Source organism: Berghia stephanieae, chromosome 1 (genome assembly GCF_034508935.2).
Source record: "Berghia stephanieae isolate SIO BIC M18660-M18661 chromosome 1, UCSD_Bste_1.3, whole genome shotgun sequence".
NCBI classification, from domain to species: Eukaryota; Metazoa; Mollusca; class Gastropoda; order Nudibranchia; family Aeolidiidae; genus Berghia; species Berghia stephanieae.
This window is the reverse complement of record NC_088360.1, coordinates 119,069,556-119,094,588: the sequence shown is the minus strand read 5'-3', so window position 1 is coordinate 119,094,588 and position 25,033 is coordinate 119,069,556. Positions and strand designations below refer to the sequence as shown.

At 34.6% G+C, this 25,033-nt stretch overlaps 1 protein-coding gene across 1 annotated transcript; it reads right to left on the bottom strand.

Annotated features, from left to right (window-relative positions):
- Positions 1-6,516: 6,516 nt before the first annotated feature.
- On the bottom strand, positions 6,517-25,033 carry LOC144962901 (translation initiation factor IF-2, mitochondrial-like). Its single transcript, XM_078896288.1, has 17 exons — positions 24,752-25,033; positions 23,231-23,466; positions 22,559-22,661; positions 21,954-22,016; positions 20,533-20,641; positions 19,555-19,715; positions 16,419-16,595; positions 15,490-15,539; positions 13,644-13,733; positions 13,020-13,144; positions 12,533-12,611; positions 11,634-11,759; positions 9,720-9,945; positions 9,008-9,145; positions 8,000-8,164; positions 7,028-7,168; positions 6,517-6,796 (listed from the first exon to the last, which is right to left on the bottom strand). Exons 2-17 carry the CDS (start codon positions 23,459-23,461, stop codon positions 6,624-6,626), a joined length of 2,157 nt encoding a protein of 718 aa, XP_078752414.1. The 5' UTR covers positions 23,462-23,466; positions 24,752-25,033; the 3' UTR covers positions 6,517-6,623.

Genomic DNA, 25,033 nt, shown 5'->3' with positions numbered 1-25,033 from the left:
GAGTTGCGTGTGTGTATCAACGCCACGAACAACTCGATCAACGCCTTGGGCGATGCCATTATCTCCGTTAATGGGGATAAATTTCAAATTTTATTAAATTATCGAAGTAACAATGAAGTACGGTGAGCAAATAAAGAAGGCATCACCCCTCTTCTCTAATTAGGTTACAATTTGAAATGAGTGTGACTACTCCGTGTGTTTTACTCCTGTAGACCACGGTTTTCATCGTGTAGCGGTCTTTAACGGTTCAAGAATGAACGATCCCACGGTCTCAAAGGTCAAACCGGTTCGAATTTCCAACAGTCTCTCAGGAATGTTCAATGTCGAAAAGGACCGGTCCTTGCGGTCTTCATTTCCCAAGGACCGTAGGACCGTGGTCCTTAAGCTTGCCAAGGACCGCCCCGCACTACTCTCCACCCCCTCTCCATTTATCTATCTGCCTATCTTTCTACGAGCTATCTACTCAACTTTCCATTCACCTCGATACTCGACTTGCCCATTCCAACAACTCCCCAGACTGCCTCCGTAACAACGTTCTACTACAACTATTATTATTATTATTATTATTATTATTATTATTATTATTATTATTATTATTATTATTATCATCATCATTATTTTTATTAACATTCTTCTTATTTTTATTATTATAACTATTACCATTATTGTCCCTATTACTACTACTAGAACTACTATTTATTCTACTACTACTACTAATTATAATATAACGTTTACATTATGTCTTTTATCTTCCATTATTTTCTAGAAAGTTCCCGTCTCTCATACGCTCACCTGCCCTTATCATTCCTAACACACCCTACGGACTCTCTACTCACAAACCCACGCCACGCTGTTTCATTCAAACTCCAACCACCCTTTAGTACAGACGTCATAATTCATACTCCATTTTATTTTGTTTTCAACGTTCCTTTGTTTATTGTTGTGCCGACGAAGGGTATATACTCGAAACGTCCATTGCCTGTACCGTTCCCACAAGAAGCCTTTCCATTTTTACCTTTTCTCTAATAATATATGTCTCAGTTATGATTCTTCTAGCAGCTTTGTTTTGAAGTTTTTGGATTTTTTGTCAAAGTTGACTTGGGGAGGCCAAACAGAGAATTACAGTAATCAATTATTGTGCTAGTTACAAGTGCGTCCAGTCTTGTACATTTTTCATCCACGAGGTTTCTAATTCTATAATAATAAACGATTTGGCATTTTTTCGAAAGATGATCTTTCGTCGATGAAGAATCCTTGATTTTTCAGTTTTTGAATTGTGAATGATAGTTGATCCAACGGTTATCTTATTAATAAACATTTCAGCTTGCTTCTTATGGATAATTAGTTCAGTCTAATCATCCTTTAATTTAAGATAATTAAAAGCCATATTATAGGGAGCGAAGTGGCCAAGTGATTAAAGCATTGCATTGTGATCCGGAAGGTCCCAGATTCGAGCCTCGCTTCAAGCATTTTCGCTATTACCTTGGGCAATATTCTTAACCCCTAATTTGCTCACTTGGACTACATGGGTGATTCCTGTTGACATCAGACATCCTTCATGGAATGTCAAGGCGACGGGATCGTTGCAAGAGGGCTTAATTTTATTCACATTAAAAGGCATCCACTGTCGAATATCATGAACGCAGTTTTCAATTTAGCCTTCGATGACATTGGGTGTTCTGTGTTGTTTTTCTTTTTCATATGATTGCGCATTACTGATGCAAATCCTCCACCCCCCCCCCCCCCCCCAAACAAAAATTAAAAAAAAAAATCTATTTGAAGGTATTTAAATTGCTCAGAACCTCGATACCAGCAGGTAAGTTTTTCAATGAGTGGAACATAGTGTGTGTGTGTGTGTGTGTGTGTGTGTGTGTGTGTGTGTATGTGTGTGTGTGTGTTTTGTTTTTTAAAATAATTATTGACACATTTCATATTTGAATAACTCCAAAGCTATGGTGAGATTTCATCAAACGTGTTTTTGCCAAAGGTGCAGAATTTATTTAAGTTTTGGTTGATATGTGTTTTAACACTGTGCGCCCTTTAGTGCTGAGTTATTGTGAAATTAGATCGAAATTTACGGTGTATTTGTTTTTAATCATTGACACATTTCAGGTTTGAATAACACAAGAACAGCTACGATGCGACTCTCTCAATTTGGTTTTCAACATAGAAATCCAAATTTATTAAAGTATTAAAGTGTTTTCTGAAATTTTACTTGTGATCGAGTGTTTACGCAATTTTCCGATTTAAAGCTTCACGTGACCACCACCATTTTGAATGACAAGCCGCAAGCGTCTTTCCAGTTCGTCCTTTGTCATTTGCAGCATTAGTAACGTGACAGAACAAACGGTTTCTCTTATTTATATCTCAGATGAAACATGTCTCTCACGAGTGTTTCTAAACACTGTGCTCATCACAAATCCCCATTTAAAAAAAAGTCAAGTGGGGTTCGACAGGTGATCTTGGAGGCCAGGAAATTGGACCTTTCTTGGTACTGCTCCGGTGACTGAACTTGTTTTTAAGTTGTTATACCAGACATTTTTATCGTATACCGCACACAAAACGAACGAAGAAGTGCTAAAACAAACATACCAACAAAGGAAACTAATGCCCTTAATAGTGGATCGACAACTATCCTTTTTCGGACACATAGTAAGGAAAGATAGGAATGAATACCTGGCAAGTTGTGGAAAAATACCTGGTAAACGCGCCCGGGGGAGACAAAGAAAAACACTCATAGACCAACTGAAGGGCTTCACCAACCTAACAATCCAAGAGCTGTTTGAAAAAGCAAGAGACAGGGAGGAATGGAGAGAGATAATTCATGCAGTATCCGAAGCCTGGACCAGGCATGGAACCTAGAAGAAGAAGATACCAGACTAGAATAACGTTCCAAGCAGGGTCTTTCTTCCGAAGTGTTTCGTAAATTTCCTCCTCACACGAGTTATTGATCCAGTTTCATGAAACCATAGCTTCCTCATTGTTTTCAGCCATTCTGCCATCTCGTTGTTTTGTTTTCATAAAACTGCCCTCACCAAGGGTTCCCATCATTGCGTCAAAAGCATGGCGTACGCCATGGTCAAACCTCAAAATGCTATCGTAATCATCAGAACAATCAGTGATGACGTCATACACAAAAATAATTTTTAAGGCGATGTTTTTTGTTGTTGTTTGTTGCTTTAGGTCTCTTCTAACACAATTGAGGTTATATGAGAGACCGCTGAAACAAAAAAACAAGCAATCTAACAAAAATAGTACAAATGTAAATCAAAATCATAACCTAAAGATATCATAAGCTAAATTATAAATAACCAAGAACAAACAGGCAGAAGATTTACAGAAAAAAAATATCCCCTGTCAAAAATACAATCACAAACCAAAGAAGCAGGATAGGCTAGTAAAGTGAAGAAGAAACGACATCACTATCGGATCGTACACCCATACGAACATCATAGGTATATGATTCAAGGGTGATGCTCCCATCCAACCACCCGCTAAGGCGATGTTTCAAGATGATATCCTGATTGACATGTTAAATGAAATAAATTTTCGAGAAACCTGTCGGACAAAGCCAAAATAAATTGCGATTTATGTCAAAATTACCATTTTCTATTGATGACGTAATAGCTCTGCTACCGAAGGGTGCACAGTGTCACAACTTATATCAATCAAAACTTTAATAAATTCTGCATATGGCAAAAAAATGTTTGATGAAATCTTACAGTTCTCGAGTTATTTAAACCTGAAATGTGTCAATAATAATAAAGCACACTGTATTATGGGAATTTTTTTTTTTAGTAAAGATGACTGTCAACGCTACTCTACTGTATCAAATAGACACTCAACAACCCCCCCCCCTCTCTCCCAGTCTATATTTATCAGAAATGTTTGCACCCCCACCCCCTCCTTTCCATCAATTCAAATCTTGGGGTAAGGGATTGCAATAGAAGTGAAACAAGTTAAAGAACAATTATTATGTCCCGATTGCAATTTAACTTTAAATTTACCATGACAAGTTGTTCAACTTATATAATTAAATCATTTTGAAAAAGATACTCTCTATGCCGTCGCTCTTATTTTACTAGCAGTATATCTGATTGAAAGAAAACCATTTTATACATCATATCTCTTACAAAACGTCCAAAATGCACTCCCTCCTTTTCTATGGAGTGGTCAATTGCGCTCCCCCCCCCTTCTTTTGTCAAATTGCTCACCCTCCCCTCCCTTCTATTTGATAAACTCGTGTAGGGGAGGAATATATTTAAAAGGAAAAGAATAACTGCCTAGTTTGTATTTTACTGGACTTAATTTAGTAATGATCTACTGGTACATCTATAAGGCCATTTATTCCTTTATACAATATTGTTATTTTAGTCCCAGTCCGTATATCAAGATGAGGTAACCACCTGCCATGTAAGTGTGTGTTTGTTTGTTTGTATAGTATGTGTGTATGAGTATTTTTTGTGCGTTTTTTTGTTTGTTTCCTTTAAAAAAAATAATTACCCGATAAAGAAATTAAATTAAACTGTTATAAATACCAATAAAGCTAGAAATATCAGATTAAACAAAAAGGCTAGAACAAAAAGCTCTTTATTTAATTGAAAATTACTTGAGCGGAAGAAAACAACAAATAAAATTAGAGTTAGAGGATGCTGTGAGCGAGTGGGCAGGCATTAAAAAAGGCATTCCACAAGGATCAATTCTTGGACCATTACTTTTTAACATTTTTATAAATGATATATTTTACTTTATCAGAGAGGAAAATTATATAATTATGCTGACGATAATATCCTGTCATATTCTCATTCAAATTTCGATATGCTTTTAAAAACTATTGAAAATGAAAGTGAAATTCTTATCAAGTGGTTCGAAATAAATTGTATGCAAGCAAACCCGGACAAATTTCAGGCAATTGCAGTAGGTACAAAAACACACACAAAGAAACCCACGTTCTATATTGGAACTGCAAGTACTACATGTGAAGAAGTTGTAAAATTACTAGGGATCGACATAGACTACCAACTAAAATTTGATTTACACATTAAAACCATCTGCCGTAAAGCTTCTCAGCAATTAAATGTCTTAGAAAGGCTTGGAAAATACCTTTCAAAATTGAACAAGTTAACAATATTTCACTATTTTGTATTGTCAAATTTCAATTTCTGTCCACTAGCTTGGCATTTCTGTTCTAAAACTAATTGTGATAAACTTGAAAAGATACAAGAAAGAGCACTGCGTTTTATTTATGAAGATGACAAAAAATCCTACGACCAATTACTTTCAAAGGCCAAAGTCCCCTCCCTACAAATAAGACAAATGAGAACAATTGCTTTGGAAACGTTTAAAATTTTATACAAAATTGCTCCTCCTTGTCTATCTGATATGGTCATTTTGAAAAATAACAGATACAATTTTAGATATTCAAACCTCCTTGATATTCCAAGGGTCAGAACGTCTTATGGCAAAAGATCTTTCAGATATTCTGCTGCTGTGCTTTGGAATGAACTTCCCGAGCACATCAGGAAAATTTCAAATTTTAATGTTTTCAAAAATCATATCCTCTCATGGAATGGCCAGCCATGCAAATGTAATATTTGTAATTAATCTAACCGTACATATATATATATATATATATATATATATATATATATATATATATATATATATATATATATATATATATATATATATATATATATAATATATATATAAATATATATATATAATATTATGTTACTTTTCTTTGTGTGTCATGATTGGAATCTTGACGAGGGAATGTTTTAAAGGAAAATGTATTACTATGTATTTTTATGCACTATGTGTTAAAACCTATGTCGGTCAAAGGCTTCTATTAGCCTGACTACATTATCTATGAAACATTTTTAAAATGCCGACAATAAATAAATATTTGAATTGAATTGAAAAAAATAACTGCTGGTGCATATTATATGATTAGTATTGTGTCTTATGCAGGTATTTTTTTTGCATACAATAGTTGCTGGTTGACGTTGAAAAAGAAATCCAAGCGATTTGGAAGACATCTTTACTGGAAATACCAATCGTACTAATGTTTATGCTAATACCAAATCTTCTAATTGCAAAATGATTACCATTCTGTAATTTTGCAGAGTGTTTTCATCTAGACATTGCTGAATCTTGAAAGCGTTTTGAACAATATAAAATTAAAGCGAAAAACAAAATGATTTCATTTTTTAAATTTATGAGTAAATTGTTATGGGTCATGATGTGTGTATTCAACCAGAATCACACATTGTTGTTTGATATGTAAAAAGATTTAATAAAAATTGTAAAAAGGGTTAAAAGAAAATTAAAAAAAGACCTTTAAGTTTTAAATCCTTTATTGGATTTTCAAACATTTCAATTCTTTATCAGGTAAACATACTCCCCCCCCCCCCCCCCCCCAAAAAAAAAAAAAAAACCCAAAAAAAAAACGAAACAACCAAATAAAAACCCATAAACAACCCCCCCCCCCCCCCCCCCCCCCACACACACACACACACACACAAAAAGAGAAAAAAACAAAACAAAAAACAAAACAAATCCCAATAAAACAATAAAAACCTATATATTTTAAATAATTTAAAGCAGAGACTACATAGAGATTAGAATCCTGGATCCCAATCAATTTCTTGTGACACCTCTTTGACTTCATAGCATATTACAACATCTTGAGGCATGAAAGCAAAATCTGGATTTGACACGGTTATTCCACATTCCATCTCAAGTTTGATGGAGCCCACTTCCTCTTTGAAATGTTTCAATGAACTGATGCTTCCTGAAATTTGATATCACATTTAAGAAATTAATGTCACATAAGGGAGAGAGAGAAAGTAAGTTTAACATAAAAAGAAAGATGGCAAAGCAATAAGTAAAATATGCCATATAATAAAGAATGAAACACTTGAATCAGTTGACAATAAGACTCTTTTTTTTTTTCACCCTCACATGATACAATATTATGGTGGCCGTTCACATAAAGTTTACACTTTTTTTTCTTCACATTTACCTGTAAAAACCTCCTTTTCGTTTCGTATGACTTTCACACCATGCTTTTTCGATATCATGCCATTTGTGCACCGAGCTCCAGCCACATAGGTTTTCTTTTTGTCCAATGTGACCTGAAACACTTGTAGAACTTTGGCTTCACCTGTGTCAAAATAAAGAGCTTAAGTTGGTATGGTGTGTTTTAAGTGATTACAATTGCTCGGAAACATGCTTGGTTGTTTGCATAGATTTTAAAAAAATGATAGCATCTGTTAAAAAAAAAGCAGAATAAAAAAAAAAAAAACTCTAGAATTTATATAGCGCAATATCCACTGAATATGCTCAAAATGCTTTACATTACATGTAGAACAAGACATGGTGCCTGTTAGGTGATATTACTAGTGTTTTTCCGACAAAGACAACACTGTTTAAGGACAGGTACTCATTTTATACCTGAGTACGGTGAGAGAATGTGAGTACTGAGACTTTCCCAAGGACTCAACTATTCAAGTTCAACGTCTTTATCTGCAAAAGGTGAATTACCCATCACTGGTTATGTAGTGACTTACTCCATTATTGTGTCATTGAATTGAAAAATAAATATTTGCTGGTTGATCAAATTTGTTGTTGGTAATTTCTAGGATTTCTGGTGGGAAAGTGTTCCATTCCTTGATGGTTCTTGGAAAAATCTCTTTTTAAATGTGCTGGTTCTGCGTGTTGAATGATGAACTTACTGTTAATTTCTTTTGAATGTACAGTGTTGTTTTGTAAAGTATTAATGGTAGAGTTACTGCTGTTTTCTTGTGGAGAAGTTGGAGGCATTTCTCTTTCCGCCTACTCTCCAGTGTTTTCACTGCAACAATTTCAGTAACGCATCCTGGTTCGCTACTCAGAGTGGGATTTGAATACTAGACCTTCCGATCTGAAGGCAAGTGTCATACCACTAATCTATTTTTCTAATGATGAAAAGAAAAAGCCAAAACAATTATCTTACCTACAACCAGATCCTCATGAACATAAGGCAGTCTATGTGTAAGTTCATCTCTGATGTCTTCAAAGAGACGATATATGATGTTGTGGCTCACTATCAAGACATTCTTACTTTTGGCCAGTGCAGATACCCGTTGTGGTACACCAACATTAAAGGCATAGATTTTTCCTGGTATGAAGAGGACAGTAGGCAACAGTGATAAGTGCATAAACCGTTGTAACAACTTGCTGATCGATCACAATTAACATGGTATAATTAATCCAATCGATTTTTTTAAACTCAAAAAACACCAAAAAACCCAACAACAAAAAAAAAAAAATACAACCCCCAAAACTCCCATCAGACAAAAAAACAAACAAACTTGAGCTTTTATATAGCGCAATATCTACGAAATGTGCTTAAAGCACTTTACAAGGGGTTCCTAGCCAACAGAAACACTTAACATGTGTAAGATGAGACATGACGCATGTTAGGCGATATTACAATTTTTTTTCGGACAGAGACAACGCTGTTAACGGCCAGGTACTCATTTTACATCAAAGTATGGTGAGAGAATGTGAGTAAAGAGCCTTTTCCAAGGACTCGACTATGCTCCACTCGAGACTCGAACCTAGAACTTTCTGATCTGAAGGCAAGTATCATACTACAAGACCACATAGCCGAATATTATCATAATCAATCTAGCTTATCTGAACAAATCAATGATCATAATTAATCTGGCACATTAACCTTGCATTTTCTAATCAAATGAGTGATCACTATATACTTGACCAAACTAATTTTTTTAAATTAACAAAAGTCCAATGACATATCTAATTAAATCACAGATCAAATTAGACCTGGTACAATCGATCTAATCTTCATTACAATTAACTTAATACATGCTTGCTGCTTGTACATATGCAAAACATGAACAAATGCTCAACTAATGGTATCACAAGTTGATTGCATATATCTGGATAAAATATGCAATAACAGTTTATTTCAAAATAAGGAATAAAAAACAAATACCATCAAATGAAGCAGCTAATTCTACATCAGATTCTGTGACAGGACCCACACCAGAGTGTATTATGTCAAGGATGCACTGTTTGGAGTCATATGAGGCCAGAGTGTCGGTAATAGCTTCAACAGATCCATCAACATCACCTGAAATAAAATCAAATGAGATAAAACACCACAACTATTTCAATACTAGTAAAGTGTGTGTATCTTTCCCTCAATTAAAAATATAGACAATTGGTAAGTATGACACAAAGCTAGGTACAGCCAGAAAAAATAGGAAATTATCTTTTCAAAATTAATTAATTTGGCAGGAGTCAGATCTTCTGATCATCTGACACACAAGTTACCATTACACCAAGTTCACACAATATCCAATAATATAATCAAGTGTTTATATCTTACACACAAAAAATAAGAAATCGATACTGTCAACTCTTAAATCCACTTTCTACAAATACAATTAGGCCCTTCATAATAACTGTATCATACATCAGAAATTTTCAGTTATTTATCTTGTACACCTGTTTTTTTCTTTCCTCCAATTTTCCACTTTCGTTATTCCATCAAATCCATTCCAAAATTCGAATGTAATTCAGGAGCAATCCATTCACCCTCTCTTTATGTGTTTAATGATATGTTAATAAGAAAGCAGAAATGAGAAAATTAAGCATATAACAAAAGAAAACAACAGTAAAAAAAATTCAGATGAAAATATCACCTTTCAACAACATTGAAAATGATGGTCCATCATGTAAGGAAATAATCTCTTTTGTTTTCTTTCCAACTCTTGCTCTGCGGTGTCCCAATTCTCTCCGAGCATCGCGGACAGCCTTGTATGATTCATAATGTTCCTGTCTTTGAAGCTCAATCAAAGCTGCATCTTCTTGCTGTTTCTTTGCAAAGTCAATACTCTGTCTCCACTTGAGTACAGTATGCGCATGTGACTATTTTATGAGAGAGAAAATAATAATGCTTCATTATATCCTATACATAAGCTTTTGATTTAAATTAAATGTCACTTTTGTTCTACTTTGACTTGTTTGTAACCACTATGGGAAACACACCCTTCTACACATCAGTAATTATCATATTGTTTTTCTAAGTGACAGCTGGAGCAATAAATTTGTTGGTCACCATAATTCTTATATTAGAAAAACATAGCATGATTCTAATTGTCCTTTGATAGTTGTCAATTAGGATTCCAAAATCACTACGATGAGTTGAATGGCTTTGAATAATATAGTCTTGGTGCAAAATCATTTTGTGTAAATCATTTCAAGATATGGAACAGTGGTTTGGAAAGATGGGAAAAATGAGCATAGTTAAAGTAACAAGACCTAATTAACCAATCAAAAGAACTGAATTTGAATAGGAACTTTTTAAAAAGTGCACTTGACACTCCCCCCCCCCCCAACACATACACAAACTCAAATAATTTAGTCACCTCTCTCTCTCTCTATTTCTCTTTTCTCTCCAACTCCCCTTCATACACACACTCGCAATTCTAACTATAATATTGCAACTAAGCTCTACAGAGTCGAGTCATGAACTACAATAAGATTTGATAAAAAGAAACCCTACATGAAGACCCACCAAACTCTTGTAAGAACAATACTGGAAGAAGCTGTTGAGAAAAAAATAACTGTCAAAGGAGGGCTAATAAAAAAATAGAAATGGATACATGACAGAGAATTTGACAAAATGACAACTTTTGCCACATGAGTCAGTAAATGTGGAATGGTTGTGAAACCATCAGATACTGCAACTTTTACATGGAAAATGACAATTTCAGAGCATAGATATGAAAGATTAATCAATGATATACAGTGCAAAATGGATATCTCGAACAAGTTTCATTTCACCTTTTAATCCCTTTATATTCAAAGTATCAGCAACATGAAAATTCTGATCACTTTCAGAGGCCAACACAGAAATTGCGAACAAACTGGACATTCACTTTTGCATTTGTTGATAAAATTCTTTTGCCTATGTCTGTATTGAACAGAAACAAAAGCGGCCATCCCTCTCCAGGTGGTGCTAAATGTATTAGTTGAGGTGTCATGCATGTGGTTATTTGGAGTGAGTGAGTGTATGTGTGTGTGGAGAGGGGTGAGTAAAGCATGTTTGACCAATGTCTTATGCTCGTAATGCCTTACTCTAATTCTAATGTGTACCAGTACTGGTGGGAGACTAAGGAGGTAGTGATAGCCTGAGGCTGCTACTGGTACATTAAAATCAAACAAGTGATTGGGGGATGATGAAGATTGGGTGAGAGGAGAGGCGAGAGGGAGATAAGTGATTAGTAGGCAAAGATGTCTGATGCTGAGTGTGTAATCAACAATGCGACTCATTGGCTTTGTCTTCTTATTATAGCACACACAAAGCAGAACCTTATTCCACCTCTGAATTAGACAAGACACACTTAATGCACCTCACTATACTATAATGAGACCTTACCAAAACCATCCACGTTTACCTTCCTCAAATTCTTCTTCATTTTCTTTGTAAAAATAAAAACAATACAGACATGTCTAAAACACTCAAATCTCTAACAAATTAAATAGGTCTGTTCCTGACTTGTTAGAACTTCTGTGCTGCACTGTACTATAAGGATGTTATAACTACTATCTACCTCAGAGTCTGCTTGAAGCACTTCCTCCCCTGCAGCAGGCAGACCTTTCCATCCCATCACCTCCACTGGAATGCCTGGTGTTGTCGTTTTTACCAACTGACCCTGGTCATTGTACATTGCTTTCACCTTGTGACAATAAAATAATGGAAATTAGAAGGAATATTTAAAAGAATTTAGAATAGTTGACTATTTGATATCTGTATTTAAAAAAATAATAATTCTATTGACCGCAATCTTTATAATTTACTTTAAAAAGGCTAAACAATAATTATTAATTTTTGAAATAGTTGGAATAATGACGATAATGGATTATAGAACCATCAGAAAAAAGGTATCTTGATTAATTAGGTACAAACCATGTCCATTTCACACAGTAAAATATTCTACATTGTTATTTGCCACTGACCAGATGCTGCAGTAAAATGGGCAATAGGCTAATTGCTTTATAGATATTTTTTTCTTCAAAATTTCAAGTATTTTTAAAATTGAGATTACCCATTTAAGTAGTGGGAATTCTTCATGTTATAATAATAATTAATTCTGAATACCATGTCTGTAGATCTAGAATCAAGAATTTTCATTTCATAGAGTACCAAAGTAGGATCTAATAGAGTACCAATAAAGAAGAAAAAAAAAGTATGTCACCATATCATCTATCCTATCAATTGTAAATTTTACAAAAAAATATTCAGGTAATCTATTAACAGGAAAGTAAAAAAGGCCAACTAGATAATTCATTGCAATTTAATCAAAGCAGCCCAGTCAATAGGTCTATTGTCAGCATTTCCGTTCAGGTATATTCGTTTTAAAAAATGTCAATACATTTTAAGATGGGTGTGAAATGAAAGGTTTTATCATTCAAATCTATGAATCATTAATATTATGATATTATAACATACCTTTGCCCATTGCATCCCAGCAACCAAAATATCACCTTTCTTTAGTGTCCCTCTTTGAACTATCACAGTTGCAACACGTCTGTATATCAAAAATCAAAACAAGAACAAAGAGCATTATATTTAAAATAAACTGACAATGACTGGTATTTGTTGGAAAAATCAATATGTAAGGTGGCTCTACAAGATAGAAGTTTAAAAACTGTTATAACCATCCTAGAAGAGAGAATATATATGAATTATAAAACAGAAAATATATTTAATTTGAATTAATCCCTTTTAGTTTAAATGAACTCCAGTGGATTCCGACATCTTGTTAGTAAGAAAGTTATTTATCTGAGCTAAAGACCAGTTGAACGTTACCATTTCGTCTCTTGTTGGTGCTGTGAAATCGGTAGGTTTCTTAAAAAAATTTTTTTAATGTTTTATTTTCTTTCTTCTTTCTTTCTTTTTTTTTTTTTTTGTGATGCTGTTACATTCGGATCCCTACCCTTTCTTTGGATCCAGCTTGGACTCAACTAGCTTCCCTTCCACTTTTCCTGTGGGATCACCTTTCAAATCCATCATCTCTGCTTGTGTCACAAGCGCTTCCAACAAGCTATCCACATTCGTGGACTGAAATTAAAGAAATTATCGACTTGAACATAAATGATTAATTTCAATTAGACTTGCACCTGATTTTGGAATAATATTGTTGACAATGAAAATAAATCTTCATGCATGATCACTTCAAATTAATAGAATAAATAAAAAAAGAAAATTTAATAGAAAAACAAACAAGAAAAACAAAAAAACAAAAAACAAAAAAAACAAACAAAAAATAAAAAGAAGAAAAAATTCGCAAATTATCAATGTAACAGACTGTGGATTAGTAAACAATCTGCAATGGATAATATGTTATCCACTTTTTTATTTTACTCTATTATTAATCAAAGCTCTCCTTTGACAAGATTTCACTCCCTGTTCTTTTTGTCAACTTTTAGAATGAGTATTAAATGTTTATAGAACTTTTAGTTTAAGTCATGTAATAAAGTTCACTATGCCAAATAAAATGCACACTTTGATTGAAAGGAAGGAGGGAAATCAAGAAAATACATTTGCATTCATTTTTCACCTTCAGGGCAGAAATTGGGACCGCTTGTACATCGCCTCCAAACTCCTCCAGCTGGATTCCATGTTCAAGAAGCATTTTCTTAGTTAATTCCTGAAGTGAAAATTGATAGTCTAGTTATGATAAAAAAGATGAATGTTCTGAGTATTTGTGGATTAACTAGGCTGATTCATGCTCCCCATTTAATATGTTATAGAGCCAGAATAAAAGCAATTTGTTAATGTTGCCAAAAATATTTCCCCCGACTATGAAGGGAGATAGATTTCAAATTTATTTTGCATTATATGAAAATTAAATTCGTTAGCTAAATGAAAAAGCTCCTATCCATGGGTGAAAGTTCGCCGGAAAAATCCGGCATGGCCGGATTTTTATTTTTGAAAAAGAGGTCTCGCCGTTTTTTTTTGTCTGGCCGGAATTCGAAAATGAAAAAAACCGGCATTTATATAATTAACCGCACTTCTGTTTTTTCCTCTTATTGGTAGTTGTAGTTGCAGGATTTTTTTTTCTGAGCACCTGCCTTTGCAGGATTAATATCATTGAGTAACTTTCACCCATGCTCCTATCATATTTGGCTCTTACTCAATGGAGATTTATTTATTTGCAGATGACAGAAGGATATAACATCTTGTAGTGTAGTTACAAAGTCAAGTTTTACTGAAAATGAGACAGTGGAATACAGTGACAGGAATTCATGCACAATACCTCACTTGACTCATGAGTCAATGAGATATAGTAGTAAGAGACGTGTACAAAATGGTATCTGGCAGGCGACTTACACAAATACTTGCATGTATGAAACGAAAATTTAGGTACAGGTATGAAATAAAAATTTGTGAGGGAAATACAGCCTTGTGAAGTGGAGTGAACGTGGTTAAAAAAGATGAAAATATACTCCCTAGATGTGCTTAGTTATATCGATTTGTTATTACGTCCTGACGTAATGTTTCTAGTGCAGGTGTTATAGGAGATACAGATAGCTCACACGAAAACAGACTGGTGTCATATCCAGATAGGATCAAAAAATTGTTCTTCTCTTTCAGACCCCTCTGTCCTTCCAACAGTTATTGGATAGCTGGGTCTATTCAATCTAGGAAAAGGTACTTTGCAATGAATTGGTAACTATTTTGAAAATATAGATTTTTAAAAAGGAAATATCAAATTCTTGGCTTTTAGATAAAATTAAACTGAATTTTGGAGGTCCCATTAGCTTAGAGTAGAGCACTCACTACACAAGGTATAATTCCCTTCCTATAAATATTCAATATTCAAGATTATTTCTCTCCCCCCCCCCCCCCCCCTCCCAATTCACCCAGCGATGAATGGAAGGATGAATCTGATAGATCTGATGGAAAGTACTTTGTAATAGACTAACATAGCAGCCAACTTATCAGAGAGCTAAAACGGGACACCCTAACACGTGCTACACTCAAGACCCAAAAAGGACAGTACGTGTGGACTACTATAAATAATGTATAATCAAATATAGATTGAAGATTGCTAAACATTAAAACTTACAATAAATACTCTCTATCTATCTGTTCCTTGGTCAAAAATCATAATCTGGGGCCATTAAAAGGACATGCAAGGTCATTTCCATACATATAAACAGACCTTCTCACCCATTTCCTCTAGTTGCCAAATTGCGACAGTCCTGATTTTATCGGGGTGACTGCTATAGACTAATATTTGATCCAAATGGTAGCAAGGAATTATTATTGTCTCTTATACGCTATAGAAACAAGAATAAATGTTTTCTTCTACATAAAATCAGGAAGGATAACCAAAGTGAATCATTTCACATTTATTTGACTTGCAATATATCACTTCATATTCTAAAACCAAAACTTACAATATTGCTATTTTTCTTGTCAATCTTGTTGATGGCTACAATGATAGGAACTGGAAGGTGAAAAATAAGAAGAGAATATAAATTATTGAATTCTAAGCAGAAAGAAATCCTGATGAAAGTAAAATTTGTTTTGCAATAATTTTTTTTTACCTCAGTCTCCTATCAGTTTTCATGGAAAATTTAGGCTTTTACAGTTGTGAATTGAACACATAATCCACTAAGACCATTAGTTATTATGTCAGGAAGGAGTGGTCACCCTTTCTCTATTTCAACTAAAACAGAGAGACACCGAAAATCTTCTCTGCCGGCCAGTATTAGGCTTTATAATAACATGCAATAATAATTTGATATAATTATTTTGGCTTTTTTACTTCCAAATAATGGAAATATTATTTTATTTGTTTTGCAATCTTTTAAAATTTCAATTTATAGTGACAGTTTTAACCCTTTTACAGTGTTGAAATTATTCATATATAAAGCACAAATCTGGCTGTGAAACCGCTCCTTATTTATATATATACATCATATTTCCAGTAAATATTTATCTTACTGTGTAAATTATAACATGTCTGTACAAAAAATTTCCTTTTTTGGATGCAATAAAGTATTATTATTAATTTTAAAATAAACAAAACAGGTTAGCTTATACTTACAAGACACTTTAATATATTGGCAATTTTGATAATTGTAGGTGAATGAGAAAAACATTTCCCTGTTCAATCACAGGCTGACCTGAAAGTCCCTTGTATATATACATATATTAAACGCTATTGCTTTAGACTATAATGGTTGTCATTTGATTTTACTAGAAATGGATTATTAAAATCAGTCAATATTTAATCTATAAAATTGCATTTATTAAGGACAATTTTCATCGATAAATATTATCTATTGAATGATATTGAAAAACAATAAAGCGTTTGACTGACCCCCAGCATCTTGTGCAAATCCTACAGACTCTAAGGTCTGTTGCATGACCCCATCATCTGCTGCCACCACCAAAACAACTATGTCTGTCATATGGGCACCACGTGACCTCATGGCACTGAATGCAGCATGACCAGGAGTGTCCAGAAAACATACTGACTCTCCATTTTTTAAACCAACTGAAAAGGATAATTATTGGGATAAACAATGCTGGTTAGAGCTGCAAATCATAGTATGTGAGGAAAGATATATGGCAATTAATTTAAGATTTCAATTGTCATATAAAACAAATTTCAAAACTTACAAGTTCCATGTAATCTATCAAGTGATGCGTCATTTTCTATACAATTCAAAAACAAAAAAATGGTTGATTTGTATTTTTTTATATTATAGTGGAAGTCTCCTGTATATTTTTGAAAGTCTAAACATATGTTCAATACAGCGGTCTCTACATATAAGCACTCAGATTTTAAGCACACTCCAACTACAAATTTTTACCATATGAATTAACCCCTTTATAAGCACGCTCACTCAAATTGATTCTGTTTACAAGCAAACTCATTTTTCTTACCAAATCTTTTTTTAAATGTTAAAATAAATCGATTAAATTCATCAATAAACTTGATTTTGAGAAACCATTGAAATGCTCTACAGATTTAACCACACCCACCTATTCTATCAACTCTCTTGCATGAAACATAAACTACCCATTCTATTGGTTAGCATTTGTGTGATGAAAGCAGGTCTGAAATTAAATCTACAGTATTAACCATAGGCAGGTTTTGGCAGATTTTGAAAAACAGCTTGAGGGTGAGAGATATGGATGGGTGGGTTGGGGCTATGACACACATGTGTTCTATTGTTTAGGGTGGAACTGTCTGTTTGTACATGAATCTGATGCTTGAGGTGGTGCTAGGAAGGGGAGAGCTACTGTTGCAAAGGACGAAGACAACTTTTAGGAAGAAAGAGGAGGTGGAGGAGCAGAAAAAGGAGGATGAGGAGAAGAAGATGAAGAAGAAGAGGAAGACTGGAAAAGGAGGTGGAAGATCAGAAAGAGAAGAAGGAGAACAAGAAAGAGGAGAAGAGGAAGTATAATGTGGTGGTTGTAGAGGGTGAGGAGAGGGATGAGAGCAAACTGCAGCCATGAATCAATCTAACCGTTAGACTTTACATTCAGCTAAATTTGTAAGAACAGAGTTGGGACCAGTCCAAAGAAATAGAAGCTCAAAAAAGAGAGTCTATCCACAGAATAATCAGACTTAGCAACAAATTACAAACTTCTTAATGCCTTGCTCCAAACGCATGTTATCGCATAATGTAATTTTATGAAAACATTGGTATAACAAAAAAAACCCAAACAAACAAGCAAAACACACACAATAAAGCAACCCCTGAAGAAAACATATTTTGAAAGATTTGAATAACACATTGTCAGTTTCAGAATGCAGTCTGGTGCATACATCTATAGAAACTCAGAGAGGAAACATATTTTTGACTTATTGGACATTTGGGACATTGACAACACAAAAAATCAAAACCCACTTATAAGCTCTGCCTAATTCCTGAGGACTGTGCTTATTATCAGAGACCACTGTAACAGCAGGTTAACTGCTCATAAAACAATCAATTTTTAAAGACACATGTAAAGTAAAAAAAAAGAGATTTCTTGAATCAATGTTAAGTGTGAATTTGAATAGCTTTCCAACATGTATTTAAAAAATAACATGTTTCATAATTGTCTCAACATAAAGCAAAATTGTCTGATTCAACCCTAACGATTGAGTGACATGAACAAATTTTTTTAATTTGGTAAAAAAACAAAAACTTGCACTTTTATGTAGTGCAATATCCAGTAAATATGCTCAAAGTCCTTTACAAGGGGTCCCTAACTAACAGCAACACTTAACATGAAGGAAAAAACTGCTAGGCGCTATTAAAATATATTTTTTTAGACAGAGACCAGAGACAATGCTGTTAACAACCAGGCACTCACTTTACACCTGAGTATGGTGAGAGAATATGAATAAAGAGCCTTTTCCACGCAGCGCTAAGAGCTGCTCGAACCCTGGACTTTCCAATACAAAGGTTAGTGTCATACCACTAGACCACATAGCCGCACAAGGTAAAGGTAAAGATTATTTTGAGTTATATTTATATTGAGTCACACCAGCTGGAGAAGAGTCTGAAAGCCATAACTTGGAGTATCTATTATTAAAACAAAATAAGGTTGAGGATCAACACTGTTCCTTACAGCCAAGGTTAAAATAACCTTTTAGAATTTTATCAAATTACGCCCTTTGCAACGGCACCATTAGATCCTGTTGCCTAGGGGTTCCATGAAAGTTGAAAGAATATAGATAATCCATCAAAAAAGATGTCTGATGTCAACAAGAATCACTCGTGTTGTCCAAGTGAGCAAATTGGGGGTTAATAATCTTGCCCAAGGAAAAAACCAAAAGTGGTTCAAGCGAGACTTGAACTTTCGGGTCACAGTGCAATGCCTTAACCACTTATCCCCCTGTTGGAGATGCCTTTTAGAAAGACATGATTAAATATCTTAATTTGCTAGGTGGCTTTATGGTGTAGCAGTTAAGCTGTCAGACTCTAGCCTTTAAGATACTGGGTTCAAATCCTAGAGTGGCCAATTTTGTAAATTAAAAAAATTATTTTATTGAAAAAAAAAAAAAAGCGGATCATTTTTATTATTGTTATAGTTAGTAGATATTTTGTTATTCATTTAATTAATTTTTTAAAAAATTATTTCTTTTTGTGCAACCCCCTCCAAAAACAAAACAAGAAAAAAACAAAAAAAACTCCAAAACAAATTGGTATTTTCATTATGATCTTATCATTATCATCAGTATTTGTTCACTACATTTGCTTGCGGTTGTTGTTTTTTGTTTTGTCTTGTTATTTTTGTCTTTGTAAAAAACAACTTTTTATCATGAAAAAAAAAAACAACTTCTATCTTAAATTTTAACTAAATATTTATTTGTTTATATAGAATCTATGTTTATTTCCACAACACAATAGAAATATAATAGATGACTGTCGTTCATTATAGCCTTTATTTCTCCGCAAATATTTCGGGTTCTCCACTAGTATAATAAAAGTAAGTAGTTAAAAAGAGTCTCAGACCTATGAAAGCTCCTATATGTTGAGTAATGCCCCCAAACTCCCTATCCACAATCCTGGAATCCCTTAGCCTGTCGAGTAATGTGGTTTTGCCATGGTCCACATGACCCATGATAGCCACAATGGGGGGACGTTTGACCATCACGCTAGGGTCTGGTGGGTCTCTGAAAATAAATACATTATTTAAAGTAAATGAGAAACTGACTGACTAGAGGATGAATATGATGAAATCATACGTGATAAAGCTGTAATATAATAAATACATAAATGAATTAACAGCAACAACAACAAAAATTATATTAACATAAACAACGAAAATTAACTGACAAACAAATGAGTCGAAAGACTTGGAATTCACATTCTTACGTATATAATATGAGCCCCCCAAAAAGGACTATTAATGCTTTAACTTTGTAATTCTGAGACAAAAGAGAGACACTGGTTGGTAGCATAAGTAAATGTTGCACAGGTCTAAATATGTCCTAAGTGGTTATGCAACTAATAGAAAAAAACAAAAACCACAATTTAAAATAAAAGGACACATATTAATACATAACGACCATGGAGTAGTTATCTATTATATCGCCATCATAAGAGATTCAAATCCTTTGCAAAACTGAAGATGGCAGATTTATAAACAACTAACTTTATAATGTTTGGTCTATATGAACTTCAAGAAACTAGATTAGCCATACTATAAAATGCATGCTGTTTGTTATTTGCTCTGTCTTCAGGTCATATCAACACCTATCAATGCTGTATTGCAATCAAAATTCTTATTCAAAACTGATAATCCAAGAGTCAGACGGAAGATTTTTAAAGCTTAATATATTGTAATTCTAATTTTCAACTGCATTCTGTCAGAGATACTATAAAAAATATTTATAAAATTCAAATTTGAAAAATGAAAGTCTTGGCAAAATTTAAATCAGATGTCAATTTCACAATGAAAAAAAAAAGATACTTTTCTATTGAACTCACTGTCTGACTATGTCTTTGTTGATTTCGACTTTATCAATTTTCTTGACAACAAATTTTGGTGCCATTCCAGATTTTTTGACAATTTCTTGTATTACATCAATGTCTAATTCTGTAAAGGGAATGACAAGTCATCATAAATACAACCAAGATAAATAACAAAATGTTATTCAAATCCCAACAGTTCAAAATAAGTAAACTTTTAAAACCCAACACACAAATTCAATTTCAAACTTAAATTTAAAAGCAATGTACAATACATAATTTGGTTCAAAAATATCCTTAAGTTTTTATAGATATGGCAAAGAGTTTATGTGGAAAAAACCCAAATCTGAATAAGAAAAATTTGTTTGCATTGTTATGAATGTGACGATTTTCCTACAGTTGTTATATTGAACTTCGGTACCATATTCCCACTGTCTTCGATCCGAGAGAGAGAGAGAGAGAGAGAGAGAGAGAGAGAGAGAGAGAGAGAGAGAGAGAGAGAGAGAGAGAGAGAGAGAGAGAGAGAGAGAGAGAGAGAGAGAGACAAAGAGAGAGAGGAGAGAGAGAGAGAGAGAGAGAGAGAGAGAGAGAGAGAGAGAGAGAGAGAGAGAGAGAGAGAGAGAGAGAGAGAGAGAGAGAGGAGAGAGAGAGAGAGAGAGAGAGAGAGAGAGAGAGAGAGAGAGAGAGAGAGAGAGAGAGAGAGAGAGAGAGAGAGGAGAGAGAGAGAGAGAGAGAGAGAGAGAGAGAGAGAGAGAGAGAGAGAGAGAGAGAGAGAGAGAGAGAGAGAGAGAGAGAGAGAGAGAGAGAGAGAGAGAGAGAGAGAGAGAGAGAGAGAGAGGAGAGAGAGAGAGAGAGAGAGAGAGAGAGAGAGAGAGAGAGAGAGAGAGAGAGAGAGAGAGAGAGAGAGAGAGAGAGAGAGAGAGAGAGAAGAGAGAGAGAGAGAGAGAGAGAGAGAGAGAGAGAGAGGAGAGAGAGAGAGAGAGAGAGGAGAGAGAGAGAGAGAGAGAGAGAGAGAGAGAGAGAGAGAGAGAGAGAGAGAGAGAGAGAGAGAGAGAGAGAGAGAGAGAGAGAGAGAGGAGAGAGAGAGAGAGAGAGAGAGAGAGAGAGAGAGAGAGAGAGAGGAGAGAGAGAGAGAGAGAGAGAGAGAGAGAGAGAGAGAGAGAGAGAGAGAGAGAGAGAGAGAGAGAGAGAGAGAGAGAGAGAGAGAGAGAGAGAGAGAGAGAGAGAGAGAGAGAGAGAGAGAGAGAGAGAGAGAGAGAGAGAGAGAGAGAGAGAGAGAGAGAGAGCGGGAGAGAGAGCGGGAGAGAGAGAGAGAGAAAAATAGAGAGAAAATTAAAAAAGGATAGTAAATATTTTAAAGTAAAATTCATGAAAAGAGCAGATTTATTGAAAAGGAAAAATAAAGATCAAACGTCACAAGTGTACATTTTCAGACAAACCTGAATCATCTTCATCATACTCATCAGTATCTGGTATGTACATCAAGATTTCATATACATGATCTGAAATTTTGAAAATTAAATAGAAATCAAACTCTCAAAAATGCATACCTAGATCACAAAAATAGCAAGATCTTCAAAAAACAAAACAAAACACTAAAAATGAAAACATAAAAAAGGCCAATTAAGAGGGGGAGAAAATCCCCACAAAACAATTATTCAAGAAATTCTTGACATTAGAGCGATTGAAATATATATTAGAGTGAGCAGGTTTCTTAAAAAGAACAAATTGTTGAGACGATCTAAAGACATGACTCTGAAAAGAACCTATGACCATGCTCCCTTAGTATTAATAATATAAAATATATAGTAATATATGGCATGCATTTTACCCCATATTTAACATTCTCCATGGGCTTCAAATAAATGACTGACTAACTAGTGCTTATCCATTCCATTCACTGCCATGACATGAAAAAATGATTGTTAATGCTGATGAAATTACACAAAATCAGGTATGAAACTCAAAGCCTTTCCATACATTCCAAACTTTCATATTTATAGACATTCATACTCACAAACAGTTTAAACAATTGAAATGTTACCTGTAGACCGATTCATAGCTTCAGCCAAAGCTGCAATTGTCATGTTCTGGTAGACTTCCACTTTGTTCTTGCCTTTCGCCTTTTTCTTAAAAGTGAGAGGAGCCTGAAAAAATACTTAGTGGGTTAAATTCTTTATTATCATGAATGCCAATAAAATTTGTGTAAGGGAACTGACATAAATAACTGTCTGTCTTAGACAGTTGATCGTATTATGAAAGATAGATATTAATTGGTGGTATAGTTCTATGAAATCTAACAGACTTTCATATAGATTCCAACCAATGTTGGAAGCTTAACACAAACTTCTTGAACTATCTAAATCTATTGATTGATGAGGCAACGAAAAGTGGTCATTGACAACTCTCTCTCTCTCTCTCTCTCTCTTTCTATCTCTCTACCTCCAGCTCTCATCTGCCTCAAAGTAAAGAGTCACACCAACGACAACTAGAAAATTGTAACTTATCTTAGCAAGCTAATTACTAAAAGATAAATACCTTCCCCAACTCCCACTAAAAACAAAACAAAACAAAAGAAACCAAACAAATGAAACAAATACATCAATAATGAAAACAAGTCATTGGGGTTTTTAAAAAAAAAGAGAAAAGAAACAATGACTTTGTTCATATAAATTATCATTTTTTTTTGTTTTTATTGTCAACAACAAAAGCTTACCCTTTTCTGTGGAACACCTTTTGGTAGTCGCTTGTTGTAACAAGGGGTGAACAAGTGTAACGATCTTATCTGAGTATTCTTTGCATCCTCTTCAAAGCAGACGACGGTATGTGATTTGTGTAATGGGAATTTAACACTTAGGGAGGATGTCCTTGTTAATATTTTCATAACATTTGGACAAAAAACTCTCTGACCAATTTTCAATCCACTTAAAGCTCCTTGACAAGCCATGTTTTCTGTGGAATAAAGATTTTAAAAAACTTAAACCTATAACTATAAAAAAATATAAAGTAAAAATGTTTAAATGAACTTAAAGCAAAGCAAACCTATGTATAAGGAAAATTTCTGTGAATCAAAAGCTTTCTGAAAACAGAGTGTCTACATACATGGTAACTTTAGGCAGCTTTGTGAGCAGCAGCAGTGGGAGTCAAATTGTGACCCAACTCGCCCATAAGAACGTTATGACTTGAAATTGCCGTTCGCTTTTACTAAAAGTTTTAGGGGGGTTCAATTAAAGATGCATAACTTTGTTATAAAGAGGAATAGCGCAGATATTTTGGTATCATTATTTTCGTTACTAACCGGGCACCTAGCCTCAGGATCTACGTACACGGTAACCTTAAATCTCGCCTTTAATGGGTTGAATTGTAATGTTTGACTTTTAAAAATAACACACACACACGCGTGCGCGCGCGCGCACACACACACACACACATACAGAGCGAGGTCCATCCATTGCTTGTATTGTAGCGGCAAACCAGTTACCGTGTACGTAGATCCTGAGGCTAGGTGCCTGGTTACCGTGTACGTAGACACTGTCTTCTGAAAACCTGCTTTCAAGACTCTAGTGCGGTGCCTGGTTACCGTGTACGTAGACACTGTCTTCTGAAAACCTGCTTTCATTCAAGAGTCTAGTGTGGTGCCCGGTTACCGTGTACGTAGACACTGCCTTCTGAAAACCTGCTTTCAATGACTTTCAATTTCAAGAGTCTAGTGCTGGAAAAGAAGAAACCAACAATCCAAAATCGACCAACGCCAACAAGCCACAACACCCCCCCCCCCTCTCTGTCTCTCTCTCTGTAAAAAAACCAAAACAAGATAAATAAAAACAAAAACAAAAAAAAAAAAAACAAAAAAAAAACAAAAAAACAAAACACACACAAGACAAAACAAAACAAACCCTTCAACATTTCATTAGAAAAATATCCTCCAATTAAATTAGGCAAGTTAAGAATCACTCACACTCCTCACTCTCACTAGACCCATCTAGAGACCCTACGACTACCGTGCCGTGCCATTGACTAACTAAAACTATGAGTGAGTACGAGTACGAGGTGTCCGGGAGTCACGAGCGTGAGAAGAGTCGAGAGTGCTGACGAGGAGTGGCGAACTTAGCAAGTACAAGAGGTCATTTTCCAATTCACATTGAAACACATCCACTTTCATTTCATCTAATGATCATGCTCTTATTTAGGCAAACTCTTTAATTAAATATTAAATAACAAAGCAATAATTACACACCGGTTTACTGTTGTCAATGTCATTAGGCTAGACAGCCCTACTTTCGCTTTCTTTTTCGACGCCTCTTCATTTTTTTAAGTTTGAAAAGTGCGGTGGTTATCTCTGCCAGAGATTTTTTCATTATTTCGATGTTCTCTGCTAACTTTCAGTTCTTCTTCTTCTAGGTTCCATGCCTGGTCCAGGCTTCGGATACTGCATGAATTATCTCTCTCCATTCCTCCCTGTCTCTTGCTTTTTCAAACAGCTCTTGGATTGTTAGGTTGGTGAAGCCCTTCAGTTGGT

What these genes read in the sequence shown, in the direction of transcription:
- LOC144962901 (XM_078896288.1), bottom strand. Translation starts at nt 23,461, where the DNA reads ATGGCTTGTCAAGGAGCTTTAAGTGGATTGAAAATTGGTCAGAGAGTT. An exon ending in ACAAGAAAAATAGCAATATT is followed by an intron (nt 13,734 to 15,489) that starts GTAAGTTTTGGT and finishes TTTTCACTTCAG; the next exon opens with GAATTAACTAAGAAAATGCT. An exon ending in AAGCTGGATCCAAAGAAAGG is followed by an intron (nt 12,612 to 13,019) that starts GTAGGGATCCGA and finishes TTTGATATACAG; the next exon opens with ACGTGTTGCAACTGTGATAG.